A 22,854-nucleotide genomic window follows, 5' to 3' on the forward strand; every position below is an offset into this window, starting at 1 on the left:
GATAAAGTTGAAATAAGTGTATAAAGCTGTTTTAAAGTTATGTTTATTTTCAAATTACAATCAAATATTTGAAACATCGATAATTTTGCTTAGACCAGAAAAGCACACATCAGCCATATGACTCAAATCTAAGATAAAGCTATACAAGGAAGCTCATTCACTAACAATACCTGTGCCTTTTATTAAAAAAATAAATAAATAAAACAGCACTGCAATAAAAGTAGCATGGCCTACAATTCATTAATAAAACCTACACTAAGGTATAAAAAAATTTAGCTGGGTAAAATACACCTCACAACAACAACAACAAAAAGAATCCCAAGGTTATGTCCCATTGTAGACACATTATCTGCTGCTTTTTCAAACCATTAATAATGCATCACAGTCTGAGCTGCATTGGGCTGACTTATGAGAAACAAGCAGAGATGTTACTCCCTGAGTCACTGACACACAGACATAGGCAGTATGCACGTACAATGACACAAAAACAGGGCTTGTGAAGCAGCAGTTGTTCAGGTTCTCAATAATTACATGTAAACCTCTCTATCTCTGGTCATCCCACTTCTTCTCATCTGAGAGTTTTGTGCCACAGGTCAAAGCATGGCACAGCATGCAGCCGGATGTACTTGTGTCCTCCAGTGCCGCACTCCAGGCACCCGTAGACGGTCTCACGGCGCTGCTGCCCCATGCCACACAGGACACAGGGACCCTTGGGGATGTTGTGGTTAAGCAGGTTAACCCGAGTGTGAGCCCCTTCTCTCAGGTAGCCGGTTGACAGGTCTGTCATGCTCGCTGCCTTCTCATAGTAATCAGTTGTTATGTCTTCCATGACTGTGTCCAAATGTGTGAGCTCCTCAAATGTCCGATCATCTAAAGGGGAGGGTAAAAGTGGATGTAATTTCAGGGGTTAATGTAAACGACCACAATTAGTCACAAAACACTGGAATGACCATACTCTAAACCTCTGGAAGAGTTTCTTTTATAGTTTCTTCCTGAATTTTTTTTTGCAGCATGTCAGAATTGCCTCCCAGAGCTGCCGTTTGGATTGGATCTGCCTCCCACGCTCATGCGCAGCAATCGACTAGTACTTTGAGCAGCGGAGAGAAAATACGAGAAATCTCAGCTTGACTCAGACCTACTGTATTACCAGAATCTTCTGCGCAAATTTTCCACTAACCTCACTGCTGCTAAAACTGCTTCCTACAAAGCTAAACTAGAAGCCTCTGCCCACAACCCTCAAAAACTCCACAACATCTTCTTATCCCTACTCAACCCTCCGACTCCCCCTGCCCCGTCTTCCCTAACAGCTGATGATTTTGCCAACTTCTTCACAGGGAAGATTGAAAAAAATATGTGAGACATTCTCCACCAAAAATCCTACTCTACCCTCTGAAAATTCTACAACTACTCTAAATCAATTTTCTAAGCTCACATCTAATGAATTCATTCAGATAATATCTACAGGCAACCCAAACACCTGTCCACTAGATCCAATCTCCTCTGACCTCATCCCTTTCATTTCTTATATCATAAACAGCTCAATGTCATCTGGCCATGTACCATCTGCCTTCACTTCATCTATCACAGAACAACCTCCTGGATCCTAACCAGTCTGGCTTCAGAACAGCTCATTCTACTGAGACTGCCCTTCTGGCTGTTACCGAGCAGCTACATGCGGCCAGATTGACAAAACCTCTCAACCTCTCTGCAGCATTTGACACCGTTAACCACAAGACTCTCTTGTAAATCCTGAAGAGGCTTGGAATTCAGGGCTCAGCATGGCAGTGGTTTGCTTCCTACCTTGATGAGCGATCTTACCAAGTGACTTGGAAAGGATCCACCTCTACCTCACGTAGACTCTCCAATGGTGTCCCTCAAGGCTCGGTGCTAGGTCCTCTCCTTTTCTCCCTCTACACAAGATCACTTGGTGAGGTCATTTCCTCACATGGATTATCCTACCACTGCTATGCTGATGACACACAACTCCTCTTCTTGTTTCGTCCCTCAGATCTACATGCTGCTTCCAAAATCTCTGCATGTCTAACCGACATCTCGTCTTGGATGCCAGCCTCCAACTCAATCCCACCAAAACTGAACTAATATTCATTCCAACAGATTCTTCACCACATCAGGATCTTGCTATTTACCTGGACAACTCACAGCTCTCTCCTTCTACAACAGCCTGCAACCTTGGCGAAACAATAGATAATCAACTCTCCTTCTCGACTCACATCAGCAACCTTTCCCGCTCATGTAGATTCCTTCTCTACAATGTCAGACGAATCTGCCCTTATCTGTCAACCAAGGCCACCCAACAACTGGTTCAGTCCTTAGTAATCTCAAGACTGGACTACTGCAACTCCCTTCTAGCTGATCGACCACTATGCACCATCCGACCTCTACAACTCATATAAAATGCTGCAGCACGACTGATCTTCAACCTTCCCAAATTCTCCCACACCACTCCTCTGCTACGTTCCCTCCATCGCTAAAGGTAAAAGGAAAACATTCATCTAGACTCTTCTCCGTCTTGGCCCCTCGGTGGTGGAATGAACTTTTCCTCGAGGTCAGAACAGCTCAGTCACTGAGTATTTTCAAACGACAGCTCAAGACCTTCCTCTTTAAAGAATATTTAGATTAACTTGTAACTTTCTTATTGTCGAACTTGTGTACAGAACCTACAACAGAGTGAATAAAAAGATTGTATTCATAGTTGGGGGTCCTAGTGAACCGGAATTGATAAATGTCATAGACATTTATCAATTGTAAATGTCATAGACCTTTTGCTTGAGGATCAATAGGATTGAGGTCAGGGCAGGATGGGGGTTACACTCTGAGTATCTCTTCTATTATGACCATAGCAGCAAATGATGCAGAGATAATCCTTGCATCATGAGATCAGAATCAGAATCGTGTTTATTGGGCAAGTAAGTGCAAGCACATACAAGGAATTTGATTCCGGTAGATGGTGTCTTTCAAGTACAGAGAAGAAGAAAAACAACAATAATGTGCAAGAATGTGTGTAAGTGTAATATAAGATAATATTTTATACTGTTTATAAATAAATATATATACTGTGTGTGTGTGTGTGTGTGTGTGTGTGTATATATATATATATATATATATATATATATATATACAATGTATGAATGTGCATAGGTATATACGTGTATAAAGATGAACAATGTACAATAAATAGGCCAAAAATCGAAATCCTATAATCAGAGAGTACATAAAGCGCAGTGTGCAATGTTAGGTGATTCGCAGTGGTGCATTGTTATGCATGAAGATGGTGTTGTTATGGAAAGAACTGTTCTCCACAAACTCCACATTCTTTAGAGGTCATTTTCACGCCTCCAGGCACCCTAAAGGCACCGACCAGATCTCTCTCCATAATTTGAACATTAGTCTTCATGTATAAGGCGGTTATTGACACAAGTTAACATGGGCAGATCCTAATAGAACATACCCATCAGGTAAACGCACAGTCACTGCTCTGTGCTCCCGACATCTACCACACACACCCCAAAATCTCACTCCAAGGTTTTTGGAAAACAGCCCTGGCTTATGGCTACAGCCAGGTTTGTTTCTTACATAATTAGTCTTTGTGTACTTGAAAATTATGCATCATACAACAGTTCTAGACACTGTAAATTGTTTGGAGATGGCAGTGTACAGCCTTGGCCAAATGTTTTACAAATGACTCAAATACTGTTTTTTCACAAAGTTTGTGGCTTCTTTTTTTATGATTGCAATTTGCATATACTCCAGAATGTTATGAAGAGTGATGAGATGAATTAAAGTCTCTCTTTGCAATGAAAATTATCTTAATCGCCCAAAAAACATTTGCACTGCATTTCAGCCCTGCCACAAAAGGACCTGTTATGATCATTTCAGTGATCCTCTCGTTATCACAGATGAGACTGTTGAGGAGCACAAGGTCGGAGATCATTAATGCTGGAGATTAACCCAAGGAAACGTGGCGCGCTGTGGAGACAGGGGGATGTAGACGTGTTTTCCAGTGGCTTGTTATATAATTTTTACTTTTTAAGTGCACTTGATTTACCCTCTTTTTCGTACCAAACTTTAGTGCCAAAGTGTATGGCACAATGGCTAACCGCGGAAAAACCGAGCAATCTAAGTCAGGCCGCAGTAAACATCGGTCTTCTCCTGAGCTGGAAGCTACTTCACAGTCGGACGCTAACGAAAGTTTATTGCTGGGTATGAGACGAATGATGGACGAGATGCGAACCGACATCCTTGATAAATTTGATTCTATTATTTCGGAAACTGTCCGTAGGGAGATAACAGTGGCTCTGGAAGTTTTTGATGGCAGGTTAGCTGCACAAGGAGAGACAATCGCGAATCTCGAACGTTCGGTGAACGATCACGATGGTAAGCTAACCGAGCTGCAGGCTAACGTTAGCACGCTAACAGCACAGGTAGATTACCTGTCCAGGAAATGTGAAGACCTGGAAAGTCGCTCCAGATTAAATAATATTCGCTTGGTGGGACTTCCCGAGGGTCTGGAGGGCCCACGACCAACTGAGTTTGTGCAATCACCATTGCAGAACTTAGATTGGCACTGATGTCTCAGCAAAGTGGAAAATGTCCCGGACCTGACTGATTTCCTTGTGAATTCTATAGAAAGTTCTGGGATAAACTGGCTCCATTATTGCTAGACATGTGTAATGAATCGTTTGACTCTGGCTGCCTTCCTCAAACCCTTTCACAAGCCACCATCTCACTGCTTTTAAAAAAGGGCAAAGATCCTTTGTGCTGCTCATCCTACCGCCCAATCAGCTTGTTGAATGCAGATTTTAAACTTTTATCAAAATTGTTGGCTGTAAGACTGGAATCTACCCTTCCAAGCATCATCTCTGCAGACCAAACATGATTTATCCGAAACAGACACTCTTTCTCTAACCTTAGATGTCTGTTTAATACAATTTATAACACTCCGGATCCCTCAGCTCAGGAGGTCCTCATATCACTTGATGCTGAAAAGGCTTTTGATAGAGTGGAATGGCCCTATCTTTTTCATACACTGGGAAGGTTTGGCTTTAAAACAAATTTCATTTCATGGATTAAGATACTTTACTCCTCACCGCAAGCATCTGTTAGAACAAATAATACTCAATCTGAATATTTCCCCCTCTATCGTTCGACTAGACAGGGTTGCCCCTTAAGCCCTTTATTATTTGCGCTTGCAGTTGAACCTCTTTCAATTGCACTTAGGTCTAACACTCAGATTACTGGAATTGTTAGGAATGGGCGGGAGGTGAGAGTGTCCCTTTATGCAGATGACCTCTTGTTATATATCTAATTTACCAGTTTCAATCCCTGCTGCTCTTACTACTCTTCAATCATTCTCTGAGATTTCTGGTTATAAATTAAATTTGAATAAAAGTGAATTATTTCCCATTAGTACTGCTGCTAGGAATTACCCTCTTTATAGCTTACCCTTCAAAATTGCCCATCATAATTTTACATATCTTGGTGTCTGTGTCACATCTAAATTTGAAGATCTTTTAAAGGCTAATTTTGTTTCCTTGCTGTCTAAGGTTCGAGAGGATTGTGAATGGTGGTCCATTCTCAATCTGTCCCTGACTGCACGTGTTAATACGGTGAAAATGAATATTTTACCACGTTTTTCTTACCTATTTCAATGCATACCAATATTTCTGCCTCAGTCATTTTTTCAGAAAGTTGACTCTGTGATCTCTGAGTTTATCTGGAACAAGAAAGTTCCAAGACTACGCAAACAATACTTACAAAGACCAAGAAAACTGGGTGGGTTAGCCTTACCACATTTTAGGTTTTATTACTGGGCATCTAATATTAGGATCCTCAAATACTGGCTTCAGTCCAAACCATCAGATGCTCAAATCAATTGGTTGGCAATAGAAGCAAATTCGGTCAAACCTACATCTCTGAGAGCTTTTGTGCACTCTGCTATTCTGTCTTCCACTTTGCCTTATACTAAAAATAGGATTGTTAGAACTACTCTCAGAATTTCGGTGCAGTTTAAACGGTACTTTGGGTTACAAACTTCTTCCACCTATGCCCCGCTGGTGGCAAATCACCAGTTCCCTTCATCTCTGGTTGATGATCTGTTCTCTATGTGGTCAAAAGCTGGAATTCACTGTTTTAAAGACCTATACATAGACAATGTATTTGCCTCTTTCTCACAACTGCTTCATAAATATTCTCTTCCTCAGCATCATTTCTTTAGATACTTGCAGGTGCGTAGCTTTGCTCATCATACCTTTCCCACATTTCCCAATCTACCCCCAGACTCTGTTTTAGATGACCTTCTTAAACCAACTCCATCTCTGAAAGGTTCGGTTTCTCATACTTATAATCAGATTTTTAATATATGTACTAATTCACTAACCCCTCTGAAGACACTTTGGGAAGAGGATTTGGGACAGGAAATTCCTGATGAGATTTGGGGGGAGGTTTTGCTGCGAGTTCATGGATCATCTATTTGCGCTAGACTTGGCCTCATACAGTTTAAAATCTTACACCGTTCATATTACACTAAGCTGCGGTTATCACAAATCTATGAGGGCGTCAGTCCTTTGTGTGACCGATGTCAGCAGTCCCCTGCCAATATTATTCATATGTTCTGGCTTTGCCCTTCATTACACCAGTACTGGACTAAAATATTTGACATGTTGTCAGAATTTGTGGGGAAAAGAATAGAGCCCAACCCACTTGGGGCATTGTTTGGGGTTTTCTCCTCACCTTCTTCATTATCTGTTCATCAAAGGGACATGCTGGCCTTCTCTACCTTACTGGCAAGAAGACTAATTACAACAAACTGGAAATCCTCGAAACCTCCCAGCCAAATTCACTGGATACGAGATATTCTTTATTTTGTTAAACTGGAAAGGATAAGACTTTCACTTAGGGGTTCCCTTAAGACATTTAAAAAGATATGGGGTCCTTTCCTTGATCTGGTTAAGAATAAGAATTTCCCTTCTGGTCCTGGGTGATACAGTCCGCGTCTCGGTGGAGCTCTGCAGAGGTGGTTTTAAATGTATTTATTTATTTATTTATTTTTGTATAGGTTGATGGTGGGGGTGGATTGTAGGCTGCTTTTTTGTTTCTTTTGGTTTTGTGTTTTTTTTTTTTTCCCCTTTTTTTTGGGTGTAATATCTGAATGTGTATGTATGTATGTATCATATATATTATTTTATCTTTTTTATTTTTTATTTTTATTATTATCTTTTTTAATTGGGTTTGAGAGTTTGAGCTGTTTTTCTTTTGTAACCTTTTGACAATATTGTTATTGCCTATGCTCTAATTCTAATAAACAAAGTTAAAAAAAAAAAAGGAATGGCAGCAGGCATCTGCATGCACAGTGGAGTGATGTCAAGAAAGGCAGCAACGAAGCCACTTCTCTGCAAGAACAACATCAAGGACAAACTGGGAATGGGCTGCTGAGGACTGGTGTAAAGTCATTTTCTCTAATGAAGCCCCTTTACTATTTTTTTGGGGTATCTGGAAAAATGATTGTTCAGAGAAGAAAAGGTGAGCGCTATCATCAGTCATGTCTCATGCCAACAGTAAAGCGTCCTGAGACCAGTAATGTGTGGGGCAGCTTCTCATCCAAAGGAGTGGGCTCACTCACAATTTTGCACAAGATCACAGCCATGAATAAAGAATGGTACCAAAACATCCTCCGACAGAAACTTCTCCCAACCATCCAAGAAAAGTTTGCCTTTTCCAGCATGATTGAGCACCGTGCCATAAGGCCAAAGTGATAACTAAGTGGCTCAGGGAACAAAACATTGAAATATTGGGTCCAAGGCCAGGAAACTCCCTGGACCTTAAATCAATTGAGAACTCCTCAAGAAGTGGGTGGACAAACTCCAAGCAATGATTGTGAAGGAATGGGTCCCCATCAGGCAGGATTTGGTCCCAAAGTTTATTGACAGCATGCCAGGGCGAATTGCAGAGGTCTTGGAAAAAAAAGGGCCAACACTGCAAATATTCACATTGACTAAATTTGATGTAATTGTAATTTATAAGTTAAAACTTTGGATAAGTAAAATATTTTATGCTTACATTTTTATAAGTAAATAAACTATACTTCAATACACCACAAAATGACTGACAAAAAGATCTAAATACAATGAAGCAGTATACTTTGTGAAAACCAGTATTTGTGTCATTTTGATCATGACTGTAGCTTTCCACCTTAATGTGAGTCTCTACTATCTCCTTTCTGAGCTCCAGACTGATCTAAAATGCATCTAAAATGCAGCTATTGTTATGAAAGGCTGCATCTTCAGAAAAATCAAAGATTATCAAAAACATTTTATAACATATTGCTATGGTCTGAAGACTCCTGGAGCTCACCTGCCCTGAATGGATTTCCATAAACAATTCCAGACAGGAAACGTCGCAGTCGGCCAATGGAGAAACGGTTGATAACACCGCCCAGCTGCTCTCGAATCTGTTCCCTCTCAAATCCTCCTACAGACTCTGGGGCCACACAGATGTCTGAGCACAAAAAATAGAGGGTCATATGAAGACAAATCACACTGAGGAATAAAGTCCTAATCTGAGACACAAGTATATGCAGAATAAGCAAGTTATTCTTAGTCATTCTAACACACAAAACAGTGCACAAAACAAAATTAGTCCATCCCATAAAAGAGCATTGGACAGTAATGAACGGTACCTGGGGAGTAGAGTGAGCATGGTAACTTGTTCTAAAGTACCTTAGTGGCACCAGTGAACATGCAGTCATGAGTCCACCACTGCTGCAGGAAGACCACGCCTCCCAATATAATACTTTTAGTACAGATGTTTAGTAGCTTGCATGTGTGCCAGCAAAATTTGTACAATGTCTTGATGTCATGAAGGGCTGCATCATCACACTGGGCTTTAGATTTGAGTATCTAAAGCCCAGTGTAACTGAATTGGTGTGTAAACCCTGCACCCAGTGTTCTAGGATGGGGTCCAGAAGCCATGACCCAGATCTGGATTCAGCGGTTATGGACCATGAGTGAGCCAGTGAGTCTGCACCCATAATTTATGACAATCTTGGGCACATGATGTTCCTCACCGAGACGTCCGTCAAGTCGAACAAACAGCTGAAATATGCTGAATGCTATAGTTGTGTGAGCTGGGATAACAATGGCTTTGTCGCGGCCTCTGGGGTTGTGTCCATCATCAATCTGAAACTGGACAGTAAATGCATGCACATGAGTAGATATGTTTATGTTTGTGTGGGTGTGGGTGTGTTATATATACCCTCATGGTGGTCCCTCTCATGCCGGCATGAACTGTCAGGGAACACTGACGTGTGGTCCGGATGCTCTCCATGACAACACACAGAATAGTTCTCCCACTGTTCTTGGACTGACGGATCAAACAATGGTCCAGATCTACTTTTCTGTAACAAAGCAATATCAGAATAATGGATTTGGTTTCAGAGTTTTGGTTTAATGGTTGGTGAACACTCTGTTCAGACCAGGCTAAAGTAAATAATTAAATACTAGAAGATAAAATATCCCATTTAAAATAATGTAAACATTACATACTCTTTTCAATTTTTTACACACTATGTAGTTATTTATTTAGCGGAATGATACATCTATTTTTGACATGATTGAATATTATGTTAATGCTGAATTTTGTTGCCATGCAGTGATGATAATAATTATAATAATCAATTTCACTTTAATCATCATTACAATATTGTTTGAATATTTGTGTTCTAGAGATTGACTTGAGGCTGATACCTTGAGTTAAGTTCCCTCAGTAATGTAGGCACCTCCACCTCATGCTTGGTTACAATGCCAAATGAAGCTTTCACAGCCACCGAGTCTGATCCACTGATGTTAAATCCAACATCATTGATCAGGTGGTTCCCCAGCCTGCCCGTGAGGGACACATCTGACTTGTCCTCATAGTTCAGAAGCTGATAGGATGAAACACCTGAAAAGGCCAGTTGCATGAAGAACTGTGTTTGATATATTATTGTGAAATGCCCAAATTACAATTCTGCCACTCTCCTCTTTTCATCACCATGTCTCTGCAAGAGCTAATATAAAGCCTTATCAATACTGCATGAATATATTCTAAATCACTGAAAATAAAATTCTGAAACACATCTTATTAAAAAGAGGTACTAGAATAAAGCACTTGGAAATATACAGAGAAAACTATTTCTTGTTTCTAGTTTCAAAAACTAAAGGTGAAGTGATTGTCATTGTGAAACACTGCAGCAAAGCACACCAAATGTGTAAAATGTTAATTTAACCCATCACCTTATTGATCAGTGGGCAGTCATGACAGGTGTCCACGTGTGGGCATGGAGCTTTGCTAAATGGCACCTTGGCAGTTCGGGATTCGAACAGGCAACCTTCTGTTTATGAGTCTGTTTCATTACCCACTAGGCTACCATTGCCCCAGATAATTTATATTTAAATTTCATTCTTATGTTATTATGGCAATTCAACACTTAATTTACAAATTTAGCAGTTGTCAAGTCACCACTACAGAATAATCAAATTAATACAAGATCAAACCATATTTTCTTACCAGCTGTGATCTCCTTTTCTCCTACTAGTATATCCTTAAGAGAGAATGGGGTTGAGGCATACTTCGTTTTTTTCCAGAAGTGTCTGCTTCTTTTCTTGGTTACCAGGCTGAGGGGCTGGTAGCGATCTGCTTCACTGAGGCTTGGAACAGGGATTAGGCAGCCTGTGTCTCCAACCTGTTTCACAAAGTTTTTTGTGGCTGCCGCAAACATGTTGGGAAGATGGCCAACATCAGGATGCTAACTGTCTGATCAACATGATGAAATGCAGTTCTGGACTTACTAGTGCTGCTGTAGCCTTGTGGAAACATCTCAGTTACCATGAATAATGCAGGTCCTGTAAGACGAGAGGGAACACAGTGTCAGTTATGCCTGATTGTCTTCTTGGTACATAAACTATACAGTAGCAAGAAAAGGTATATGAAACCTTTTGAAATGTTAAGGTTTTGTCACAAAACAACCCAAGCTACTTTTCCTATCTGCCTTCAGCATCCGCTTCAGAATCAACATCTCCAGGGCAGCTTGACTCTCTCACTGACTCTCTCCCTTTCCCAACCCAAGGACGCTTAATCACACACACACACACACACACACACACACACACACACACACACACTGATATGCACTCACCCAACACCCCATGCCTCCACCCGCTTTGTACCCCCGTGAACTGGTGGTTCTATGCTGTTTTGGCTGCACACCAGGACTGATGCTTATGCATGTGGGACTAAATCCACCACCCTATTTCACCTCCCCTATGGCAATTGACATTTACTTTATATGTTGTGTTGAGTCTATGTTGCCTTTTTTTTTTTTTTTTTTTTTACGGTTCCCACAATGTACTCCTCCCCATTGGAGTACGATCTGGGGGTTGTCTTTTTTTTAACCCCCCTCCTCTATCCTAATGTAAACCATGCTTTTGTTTCTGACTTTTCCCCCACCTCCAAAATAATAACACAAATCTTTCATGTCTTTATTGAGAACAAACATGAAAAACTCATATTGCTAGTTCAAAAAGTGTGTGAATGAATGATTATTTAATTATTTAAAGGCTTTGTTGATCTCCAGGGTATCAGACGTTTTGCCTGAGACAGTTTTTGATGGGATGCTGCCATCTGATGTATCTGGTGTGCCATTACTAACCTTGTCCCCATGCTCATAAAAGTTAGATCTGGACTGATTCCCATATTCCCGTTTACTGGGATTAAAGTAGAAGGCATAAAAAACACAAATCTCCCATTAGGATCAGGTACTAGGGAGTGATTTGGACGTCTTAATTATGACCCTGTCAGAAGGTTTAAGATGCGTTTCCTGTAAAAAGATTATATGGGTGGCACCCTGGTGATGTAGATAAAGGAAAACCTTGCTATGTTCTATGGGATTGTTCCCTTCCAAATGAGACTGGGGGCTCTAGACAAGCTGATGAGAATGGGCTCAAAGGGGAGAGTGAAACCGGGCTCAGCTCGCTGTAGTAAATGGCCAGCACACAAGGTCATACATGGTGAATCAGTCTGAAAAACACCAGTAGCACATGACATGAGGAATTATGAATGTTTTTACACTAACTCCAGCATGGTTCCTTGCAGCACCCCCTGCGACAGGTGCCATGACAACCACCCATCCCAATCTAGCAGAAGCCTCTCACAAAACAGGAGGCACACCCATGGGTGGCACAAGTAAAAACCACAACAACATTTATTTCTTATATATAATCAAATGTCCATAACTACAAGATGTTTTTAATGAAGAGAGACAAATTATGAATTCTTATGTACAATTCTTATGTACTTATGAAGTGTACAAAATTGAAATAGTATTTTGAAAAATTTAAAATCACTTTTTCCAGGATTACTAGGAATATTTTACAAGTTATTTTGCTATATTCATAATAAATATAATAAAAACATGTTACAAAAAGTAAGCACATTCTTGTTTATACTTTTATTTTTATAATTTCTGAACTTGTCCATTATGAAGACAGTTGGCTCTGGCATGTTGAATGTTTGCATTATGTAGGAATGAATCTTTGTGGATATGAGGCTGATCCAGAATGGTGCAACATGACATGTTTTCAACCTTCCTAAACTCTCCCACACTGCTCCAATGCTACATCCTCTCTGCTGGATTCAGAATCCTTATCAGCACCCTCCTACTTCAGATCTCTCATCACTCCTTGCTCTGTCACCCTGTGTCTAAGTACTTCTGAAACTGCTCTTTAGGGTGACCCAGGTTGATTCTTGCCTGAGCCATTCATTTTGGGGCAGTGGTTGGCAGGTTAAGGAAATGGACCTGTAATCAGAAGGTTACCATTTTGAATCCCGAACCACCAAGGTGCCACTAAGCAATGTACCGTCCTCACACACTGGGTTCTGAGTTATTTAACATTATTTACAGGTCCTAGTGAACCAAATGAGAGCTTATTTTAAAGCACTTATGTAAGTGGCTGTGAAAAAGACTGTCTCAAATGCTGTAAATGTAAATGAGGCTGGAGATGGAGGTTTTGGCTGAGCACAGCAGGAGGAGGAGGATCTTTCCTCATCTCTCAGATGGGCACTGTAGGGACAGACACATGCTACTACAGTGAAGAAGGGAAGACTTGTGGATGATTATCTCATCTCTCCCAGTGATGAGCATGAGCATGGCTATTACTCAACACCTGGCCACGGTGCTCTGTCTCACTGTGTGCCTGGCACAGATATTACATGTTACCTGCCAGAACACACCGACAGGTATGTGCTCTCCATGTTATTCTTTTTAAAATAATTTTTCAATTCTATTTTGAAATACTGAAGTATAATCACCTGTTTACAGTCATTTGGTGCAAGCTATGATTCTTTAAAAATAAATAATTACTGTTCAATTATAGTTGTAGAAATATTTGTTGGAGAACGTTCAGTACAGTTCATAGAGTACACAAACTGAAATAATGGTATTAGTTGTAGCATATCATTAATAGTACATATTTGAACAAAATGAATACATGACTGTCAACCATTCACTGAAATATTGATGTCTATATCATATATGAAACTCTGTATAAAAGTTTAATATATGCTCTGTTTTTCTCTTGATTTAGAAACACAGTAGTTTGTACATTTTTAGTGTTTACTGTCGTCGGTTTATGGTGTTTATGTGTTTTAATTTTGTTAGGTATTTGTTTAAGAATATAATTTTTAACATTGTTGAATAGATTTATGTTTGTAAATTATAATATTAAAATAAGCATAAGCACTTGTTCTACACTTGGTTTGCTGAGACTTGAGTTGATGTGCTGAAGTGGTGCTTTCTGTTTCTTATATCTTAAGCTATTTTAGCAACAGGCTCTGAGAAAATTATGGGTTCTTGTACTTGTAGAGCAACCAGACTAGCAATTGTGGTAATGGTTCTGCCACACCCTGAAACTGAGCACAGAGCAAGGACAGGCTGCCTAATCGGCATGGTTTATTTCATTTTCTTGACACCCCCACCCTCCTGTTATTAACCTTCACTTATTTCACAAGTGGCATTTGAACCTGTGACTTTGTGAACACACGTGAATGTGTTACTCACTAGGCTACTAACAGCCATGCTGATTAAATATCAATATGATCAATATGAATTTGTGAGTTTCTGTAATGAAACTCACAAGTGATTGACATAATGAGTGTCCTTTGCATTATAAATAACATTACATATTGTTTCCTACAAACCCATATGAAAAAAAGTGTAAGGCTAATTATATGGTTTAGTTTCTATAATAACCCCCAAAAATCGCATTAATATTATATACATTATATAACACCCATTAAAGTGAGAGCCGCCATCTTGAAACGGCTCCCACTCATCATTCATGGTTAAACTCCTGTTGTTGTAGTAAGCTTTTTTGATCACCTGGCTAATGAAAACAAAACCTTTTCTGTCTCCCTTTCTGATTACCCTCACTTGTACCTTTGACCGTGTTTCCCATTGCTGACTTACGCCTGGATTAGGATGACTTGCCTGAACACTCCCCTTGTGCCTCTTCTGACTCTGATTCAACTTACCGAATGCCTCAACCTGCTGACGAGCTTGAATACTCCCCTGTTGGCCACTATGTACTTCCTTTAAGAAGAACATCCAATAAGAACAAATTTTAAAAACACATGGATTCTGATGCACTGTGATACTTAAGGGTGTGGCTGCTCAGTGCCCACAGGCAAACTTGAACCAAAAAGTATAATATAGTGCTCTGTGGTTTCCCTAAAATAGTCCATGCTCTCCCACTAAATTGGTACTTTCAGTTTCTTAAGGTTCATCTTTAAGAAGACAGGTTATGCTGAATTTTAGAAGCAGTAGGATCAGCAATAGATGCTGGCTTTACAGATTTTTTTATGGGTCACTCTACTCTAATCTCTACTCTAACCTCTTGTCTATTATATTGTACTGTTCATTGTTCATTTATTGCAGGCCGTCACAATTAGAAAAGCAAAAAGTCCTGACTCTTTCAAAAGGGGATATTCATTTTGCATTGCAGGGGATGTACTTAAAAGATACAGAACATTTAAAACACAGCATTCACAGCATTCTTCATTCACAACAAGAAGTAGAAGAGTTGCTATCTCGTTCAGGAAAAATGTGCCATTTAAACTATCACATTGCACATTGCAAATGGCAAATATAAGTAAAAACTATCACCATTATGAATGTATGTTATTCACCTGGCCATCCTACTGAATTATTTGATCTTAATGTGATCAATGTTTTGATCTTAATCTTATCCCTCTCATGGATAAGTTTCTTATTGACAAAGAATTAACCAGTCTAAATGTATTCATGCTTTTTAATATATTGTTGTTACTGGACAAACCATCACAAACCCTGCACTGACACCATTTGCAGGCTCACTCTACCCTGTAAGAATAATGTTGAGCAAATGGCTGCAGTATAATCAAGAGTGAAAAATTTAAGGGAATACTCTGAATACTTTCCGTACCCACTGTAGGTAAACGCACATACTAGCTGTTCCCTGCACATGGCTATTCATGCCTACACACAGCAGGAAAGGCTACAGGGGCACTAACAGGTATCAATAATAATAAATGTTAAAACTAGTAGGGAAGATATTAATAATGATACAAATATATATGCACACACAAAATACTACACCAATCTGGGATGAAAGAGGAAACATGGACCCTGAATGGGCGGAACCTGTTCCCCCGACGCCAGGGGCCTGCTTTAGCCCCCTGAGTTTAATCTCTCACTAGATCCTGACATTGAGCTGCTGATGAGATGTACCAGCAAGAAATGTACCAAAAAAAATTGTGATACACAGCAGCTCAGCACACGGTGCACACAGTAAAATTTGTCCTCTGCATTTAACCCATCACCCTGAGTGAGCAGTGGGCAGCCATGACAGGCGCCCGGGGAGCAGTGTGTGGGCAGTTTGCTCAGTGGCACCTCAGTGTCACCTTGGCGGATCAGGATTCGAATCGGCAACCTTCTGATTACAAGGCCACTTCCTTAACCGCTAGAGGCGCTTGGCCTGTGGGAGGGAGGCAGAAGGTGTGGACTGGAGCAGTGGACATGCCGCAGCGTGGTGGGGAGGGAGCTCTGGCTCTGTGCGAAGCAGCGGGGAAGGAGGCCAAGGGATTAGGCTGGGGTGGACCGGGGCAGAGGAGAACAGGAAGACGGCTGTCTTGAGGATGGTCCGGGAGCGTGGGTTGGATGGGAGGGCGTCATGGGTGGCACAGGTGGACACCGTTGCTTGGCTATGGGTGGCAGTAAGGTGGGGTAACATATCGTCGTAACAAAAGGGGCAGGCAAACTCAAGGTCAAGGACAGACAAAGGTCGTGGTCAAAAGGCAGAATCAATCAGGTGTTTGTAAAGAAGGCTGGCGTATCTGGGAATTAAACTAGACAAAGAGCAGGCAGCGTCCCCCCTGGCCACCTAACTTTTCTATACCCTCACTTCCTCTTCCGACTCTCTGATCTTGCTCCCTCATCATAATCATTTTTAAAAAATGTCAACAATTCTGTTTTTCTGTCAATATGGGGTGCTGTGTGTACATTAATAAGGAAAAAATGAAATTAAATGATTTTAGCAAACAAATTTGATCATCATTATTGTCAAGCAGGGTACACTGTGGTATGTTCCACTGTAAGAATTTTTTTAAATGTATACCCTTAAATTATGAATTTTGGTGAATTTTTTGGAAATAAATGGGCAATGTTCAGACATAGAATGATCAAACCCGGTAGACCTTATATTTTCAGTATCATCTTTGTGCAGAGCACCAGAGCTCCTGAGACCCTAGGCCTGGTAATCCATAATCCATCTGTAATCCATCTATTCTTTTAAGATTTTTTCTGCCCACCTATTGCTTGTAAAGCATACTGAGGCAAAGATACTACAAGACATAGCAAGAAAGGTCAGTAGGTGGCAATTATAGTATAAAAGTGAAACTAGGAATTGATTAGTAGCCATTGACTAATGCAGTTGTTTCCTGAAGCCCCCTTTGCCTGCCTGGTGCCCTGGGCGCGCACCCTTGAACCAGTGAATTTATTTAATTAGCACAACAAGGTACAGATATCTGTTTTCATGTGGTTGCACAGACATACGTGGTTATGTGTAGTCCTCTCATGTGCCTTTACAGCTAATTAATGCACTATGTAACACGTGGTGACAAAAAGAGTAAACAATGATGAGTGGATGAGATGCAAGGAATAAGCATACGCAAGATCACCATTAGATTTACAGAAATGAATAAAAGAAAAACCTCAGTTTTACTGGGTGGTTAAAGCCTGTAGCTTGCATTAACAGCTTCCTTTTTTTTGCAAGGTGCAAATGACAATCTGAGCTGTTCAGTGTTAATGAAAACAAAGAAAACACATTGAATGAAAAGGTGTGTCCAAACTTTTGGACTGTACTGTATATTACACACAATAATATGTATTATTGAAGCATATTTTGCTTTATGACTAGTGCTGCTCCTCTCAGATATACTGTCAGATGAAGCAAACCTTTATGTATGTATGTATTTATTTATTTAAACAACATTTTACTTATGTTCAACATGAACAATAGTTTCATAAATTCCATTATATCAAACACAAAGCAGTACAAATAAAAAAAGAAACACTTTTTATTATCCCAGTTTATTAGAAAATATTGTATTTCAACAACCTATACACTTAATTAATGAAATGCTTCAAATACATTTCAAGGGTGCTAACAATTTTGTTAAAAATAAATATTTCTTGGTGATTGATTTTGTAAAAATTGCAAAACGTTTCTCTATAGAGGAGGCCACTGGATGTGAGAAGAATGGGCAGCTCTACCCCAACAACGAGATATGGAAGCCAGCACCATGCAAGCTGTGTGTATGTGACAACGGCACAGTGATTTGTGAAGACATTCAGTGTGAGACTCTAAGTACCTGTGAGAATGTGGTCATCCCCAAGGGTGAGTGCTGCCCTGTGTGCCAAAACTATGCCAGTGCCACTGGAAGAACTGGTAAGGCTAATAAATTATTTTTTCATTTATACATTTATAAATAAATGGGATTGCCAAGAAAGTCAGTTGTAGAAGTGCCCAGTTTTAAAGTCCTATGAGGTACTAAATGAGGTAGAAAGTTCTACACTGGTTCTACACATTTGACTTAAGCTGCTCAAATGGGGAGTAGGTGAGCTGAGGCTGTTTTAGATTGGGTGCTTAAAAATTGGCACGGGGTGCAATGATGTGCACACTAGTAATACCATATATTATTGTTACTGGAATTGAAACAGTTGAGGCCATAATTATTTGCCCCCAGTAATGGTATTTGATGGTATGATGGTATCTTGATTATTTTACATCAATTGACTGTATTAACATATATAAACCACATTATATAAACAACAATGATATCAGTGATGATTTGTCCAATAAGAGAAAAAGTCCTACAGTTGTAGAAGTGGAGAAGTCCAAAGTGTAGCCCTCTGTCATGGTGTACATTATGTGTATGATGCTACCGGACGTTTGCTTTGTATGACTGATACTAAAATATATATATGGTTATAGTGGTATATTAGTGCTACAGTGGCCTGGTAGTTTAACTAGGATAGCCTAACTAAGGTGAATTTAACACTGTCACAGGGTGACTGTGTGATAAAGTGGACTACATAATTGTCACTGTGTCTGGGACTTTAACAGAAGGCCAAAGAAAACAGTTTACTGAGTTTTCAGTTTAGATTTAAACACTGAGACTGTGTCTGAGTCCTGAACACTGACCGGCAAGCCGTTCCACAACTGCAGAGCTCTATAGGAGAAGGATCTGCTCCCAGATGTGACCTTCTGTACATTGGTTACCAGTAGTGACCCCGCACCCATTGATCGCAGGGGGCGTGGCGGAGTTCACTCAGGTACTGCGGGTTGAGACGATTTAGAGCTTAATAGGCCAAAAGTAGGATTTTGTTGTCAAGCCTAAATTTGATGGGTAGCCAGTGCAGTGATTGTAAGACTGGAGTGATGTGATCAAATTTCCTAAAATACCCAAATTCCTGGTATTTATATCTGTATGTATGTACATCATAATAACCTGTATGTATTTCTGCATGTTTGGGATCATTAAAACAACAAAACATGAATTGGGATTGAACAGAAAATGTACAATGAATAATATATACTTGTTTGTCAAAATGCATTTTCAAAGAATCCTCAGTTTGCAACAATTACACTTGAGACCCGGACCATGTAGATGTCCAGGTTTGTTTTGGTAATTCCAGTGATCAGTTAATGGACAAAACAGTTTCCAAACAAAAACAAGGAGATTTAAAAAAATGACCCTAAACCTTTTGAATGTTTAAGACCGGAGCCCAGGTGGAGTGCAGCTTGTGTGTTAACTATAGCTGTTAATCCAAGAACTAAATAAAAAAAGACCAAGATGGTCTGTCACAGTACACACAAATGTGAAAAAGACTTATTAAAAAGTGGCAAAATGTATCCTAATAATATTTTTCCCTCCATTTGTCCCCACATTTTAGAGTACATCTCATATCATTTAAAGGTAAGGGAGCCATGATCCTTTAAGGCTCTAATTGTATGGATTCTAATTTATATAATTTTGGATGTACTTGCTCTTTAGGGAGAGAAAGGGGAGCCGGGGGATATTCCTTATGTAAGTGCATATGTCTTTAATGAACCAGTCAAATGCAGAGGGATTGTTTACATTCACCATTTTTAACTAAACGTTTTCTCTTACAGGTAATTGGGATAATGGGTTCTACTGGTCCTGTGGTGAGATTTTCATATTTAATAGAATTCAGTAGATGTCAGTAGAACTCTATTCCTAAAAAATAGATTCTCCTAATGTTCATAAGTGTTCATTCAGTGATACTTATATAAAATGACTGAGCATTGTCTATTTCGCCAGGGCCCTCCTGGGGCAGAAGGTGCTAGAGGGTATCCTGGAATCAAAGGAAGGCCTGTACGTTCTCATTTATTAAAGTGAAAATTATGATACATGCATCACAGAACTCATTGCACACAGCAAAATCTGTTCATTTTTACCCATCTCCAATTATGAGGAGTGGGCATCCATGAACAGAGCCTGAGGAGCAGTGCGTAGAAATGACACATTGCTCAAGGGTACATCAGTGGTACCTTTATGGTGGGTGGCAAGCATGTAGAATTAGCATGAATGGTGGGTATGTTTATTCACTAATATCCAGCAATCATTGAATTGTCCCCACCAATCCCTGCTCTTTAATAATGCTCTGTGTCATGTCCGTGAGTTGACGGGAGAATGAAGGGCAGAGGCGGGACATACTGCCTTGGTCCCTGCAATCTGCACACAAAAGTCAGGGCCGAACCTTCCAGATACGTGCAGGCCCTGTCTCCGCATGTCCCCTCTGACGCTTCTTGCATCCCTCCCTACCCCACGCTTCCCTGAGTGGTGCCTTCTGGGCACACGCAGACCCTCTCACTGCACGTCCCATCTGCCAGTGTGGGGGCTTTGCCGGACTGTTTGATCAGCCCCAAGCCCTCTTCTTGCCTGTTCAGCTGGATCCTCTTGCCTTCCAGGGCGCTCCTCTTGCCTTCCGTGGCGCTCCGCCCCTCTGGATCAGGACCCAGGAACATGCCTGGTCCGCCCTGCTTACCAGCTACCGAAGGACCCAGCACCGTCGCTTCCCCACCCACCCTCCCCTCAGGAGGAACCCCTGGCTGGACAAAGGGTTATTTTGGGCTAGTTCACCTCGCCCTGGACCAGTGTTGTCAGGTCAGGACTTTCCTCCCTGGAGTTCTGCTCCGCTACTTGGTCTCGCCATCTGGTGGACACAAAGAGGGAAGTGGGGGCGACATACAGACACGACAGACAGACAAAAGGGAGGGTCTTCTGCCTCCCTCTCTGGGTTCTCCGGGACCTCCTCAGGAGGTGCAGCCAGGATAACCGGAGGCGTGACCATCTGGCAATCCACCAGTGCTACATCCCACACTGTGTGGTCTTCCTGCACTGGATCCTGGCTGGTTCCTGGCTGGTGTGGTGGTGATCAAACTCCACCCTCAGTAGCTCCAGGAAGTCCCGTTAACCTATTCTGTCTGTTTCTCCTCGTTGCCACAAGGCTACGCCCCAGCCCCAAGCTGACCCAGTCAGACACGAGAGTATGGTGGTGAATTTGTCCGCGATTGAGAGCGAGGGAACAGCGGCAAAGTACACACCACAGTATGTTAGGAAGGGTTGGCATGTACCTGCTGCTCCTGAGAAAGGTCCGGGCACACTGGGCACTTCCCACAGGGGGCTGGTGGATGCTCTCTGCAGCAGGTGGGGGCTGCGCGACCGGAGCTGGAGAGGCAGATTCCCCGCGAGGTATTCCCGGCAGTGCAGTTGCTGGCTGGTGACTCCCTGTTCACCCTCTTCTGCCAGCTTACCCCTGCATCGCCGTCTTCCTCCTTACTGTCTGTCTCTCTCTCACCGACATCACACCATCGGAAGTCACATGGGTCCCCAGAGACCTTCTGATAATCTGGGACAGGCACATACCAGAAAAGCGCAGAGGTCCTGGCTCAACATAATGAAGATCGTGGGGCTCTGCGCTTGCTGCCCACATCACTTCCTTGTTGCTGGTGCCCTCGTCCTCGCTATGCCCACTCACCCACAGACCTTGCTGCTTCTGGGTTTTGCGGATCACCCAGGGATTGCAAGGGCCAAAAACAGGGGAAACAAGGGGAGAACATAAACAATCCTGCAGGCGTGTGGCAATTGCCAGAACTGAAAACAACCAAGTACCTCAGTCGTACAGTCCACATGAAATGTTGCAGCCCTGACCAGCTGCTCCAAAATTCCTTATAACAAGGCTCCAGCCATTTAGACCTAATTCCTCACCCCTGTCCACGGCTGGAGCTTTGCTGTCCATTGGTGCCAGTTGGGTTTCCGGGTGCACCCAATCGTGACACTCTGTCAAACTCTCATTAATGTCTAGATGCACAAATGGTTAAATTATGTTTTCTACTTGAGTTGAAAACACAGCTTCTGTCTAGGACTGATCTATTTGTAGGGGACTCCCATATGGGCTTATATGACTGGCTGCTATTTTTCTTGCTGCCATGTGAAAAGCTATGTTTGTTTGTAAACAGTGTTAAAACTGCAAGAAAAAAAATTTCAGTTAGATGTTGAGCAACAAAACTCCCCTTTTACTCTGGAGCTGCTCTCAAAAGATCAGGATTTTCTGCTGAGAGATTTAAATGTTGTTCCTGAAAGTCAAATGTCAGAACTTATTGTATCTGTGTCTGCACAGGGTGTACCTGGCCCACCTGGCTTTGATGGTGAGCCAGGAGTACCAGGCATGCCGGGAGAACCAGGTCCTCCTGGACATCCAACGCCTTCAGGGGTGAGTAGTAGGTTGAAAAATCTAAACTTCCTGTTTATTACATTGTCTGTGCCATACATTTTATAAGTTCAAAATTCTTAATTCTCTAATGATGTTATCTGCATGCTCTCCTTGTTTTGGCGGGTGTGTTCTCTGGGTTTCCTCCCGCCGGTCAAAGGCATGCACAATAGGTGTTCATAGGTTTAAAGGTTTGCGTGAATGGTATGTGCAATGCCCCAACCCTAGGTGAGTCCTCACTCTCTTCCCAGTGAATCAAGATGGGCTATGGAAGCCACAAATCTACTTAGGAATTAGTGATGATGCATAGTGAGTGGAAGAGTCGAATGATGTCACACATACGGTGGGTATAGAAAGAATTCAGACGCCCTTAAAACTTTCACTCATTGTTATATTACAAAGAACAAAGAAAAACTGAAATTTGCAAATGGATGCAGTATAATAAAGAGTGAAAAATTTAAGGGTGTCTG

At 41.3% G+C, this 22,854-nt stretch overlaps 2 protein-coding genes across 3 annotated transcripts in view; one reads left to right on the forward strand and one right to left on the reverse strand.

Annotated features, from left to right (window-relative positions):
• Positions 1 to 283: 283 nt before the first annotated feature.
• Positions 284 to 14,623, reverse strand: pjvk (pejvakin). 2 transcript variants are annotated; one of them, XM_028953760.1, is made up of 7 exons: positions 14,584 to 14,623; positions 10,564 to 10,898; positions 9,762 to 9,957; positions 9,271 to 9,412; positions 9,083 to 9,200; positions 8,371 to 8,514; positions 284 to 870 (listed from the first exon to the last, which is right to left on the reverse strand). In XM_028953760.1, the coding sequence occupies exons 2-7, from the start codon at positions 10,772 to 10,774 to the stop codon at positions 569 to 571; spliced, it is 1,113 nt and encodes a 370-aa protein (XP_028809593.1). In that variant the 5' UTR covers positions 10,775 to 10,898; positions 14,584 to 14,623; the 3' UTR covers positions 284 to 568. The 2 variants fall into 2 exon arrangements, with proteins under 2 accessions (XP_028809593.1, XP_028809594.1); XM_028953761.1 differs by lacking the exon at positions 14,584 to 14,623 and having other exon boundaries at positions 10,564 to 10,738; positions 10,845 to 10,860.
• col5a2b (collagen, type V, alpha 2b) overlaps positions 13,122 to 22,854 on the forward strand; it is a 51,286-nt gene continuing 41,553 nt past the window's right edge. Inside the window, exons 1-7 of the mRNA XM_028953758.1 lie at positions 13,122 to 13,290; positions 17,823 to 18,035; positions 19,544 to 19,566; positions 19,645 to 19,677; positions 19,764 to 19,796; positions 19,933 to 19,986; positions 22,295 to 22,387. Coding sequence (XP_028809591.1) covers positions 13,164 to 13,290; positions 17,823 to 18,035; positions 19,544 to 19,566; positions 19,645 to 19,677; positions 19,764 to 19,796; positions 19,933 to 19,986; positions 22,295 to 22,387 — 576 coding nt within the window. The 5' untranslated portion in view covers positions 13,122 to 13,163. The remainder of the gene's footprint in view (positions 13,291 to 17,822; positions 18,036 to 19,543; positions 19,567 to 19,644; positions 19,678 to 19,763; positions 19,797 to 19,932; positions 19,987 to 22,294; positions 22,388 to 22,854) is intronic.

This window comes from Denticeps clupeoides, chromosome 15 (genome assembly GCF_900700375.1).
Source record: "Denticeps clupeoides chromosome 15, fDenClu1.1, whole genome shotgun sequence".
NCBI lineage: Eukaryota > Metazoa > Chordata > Actinopteri > Clupeiformes > Denticipitidae > Denticeps > Denticeps clupeoides.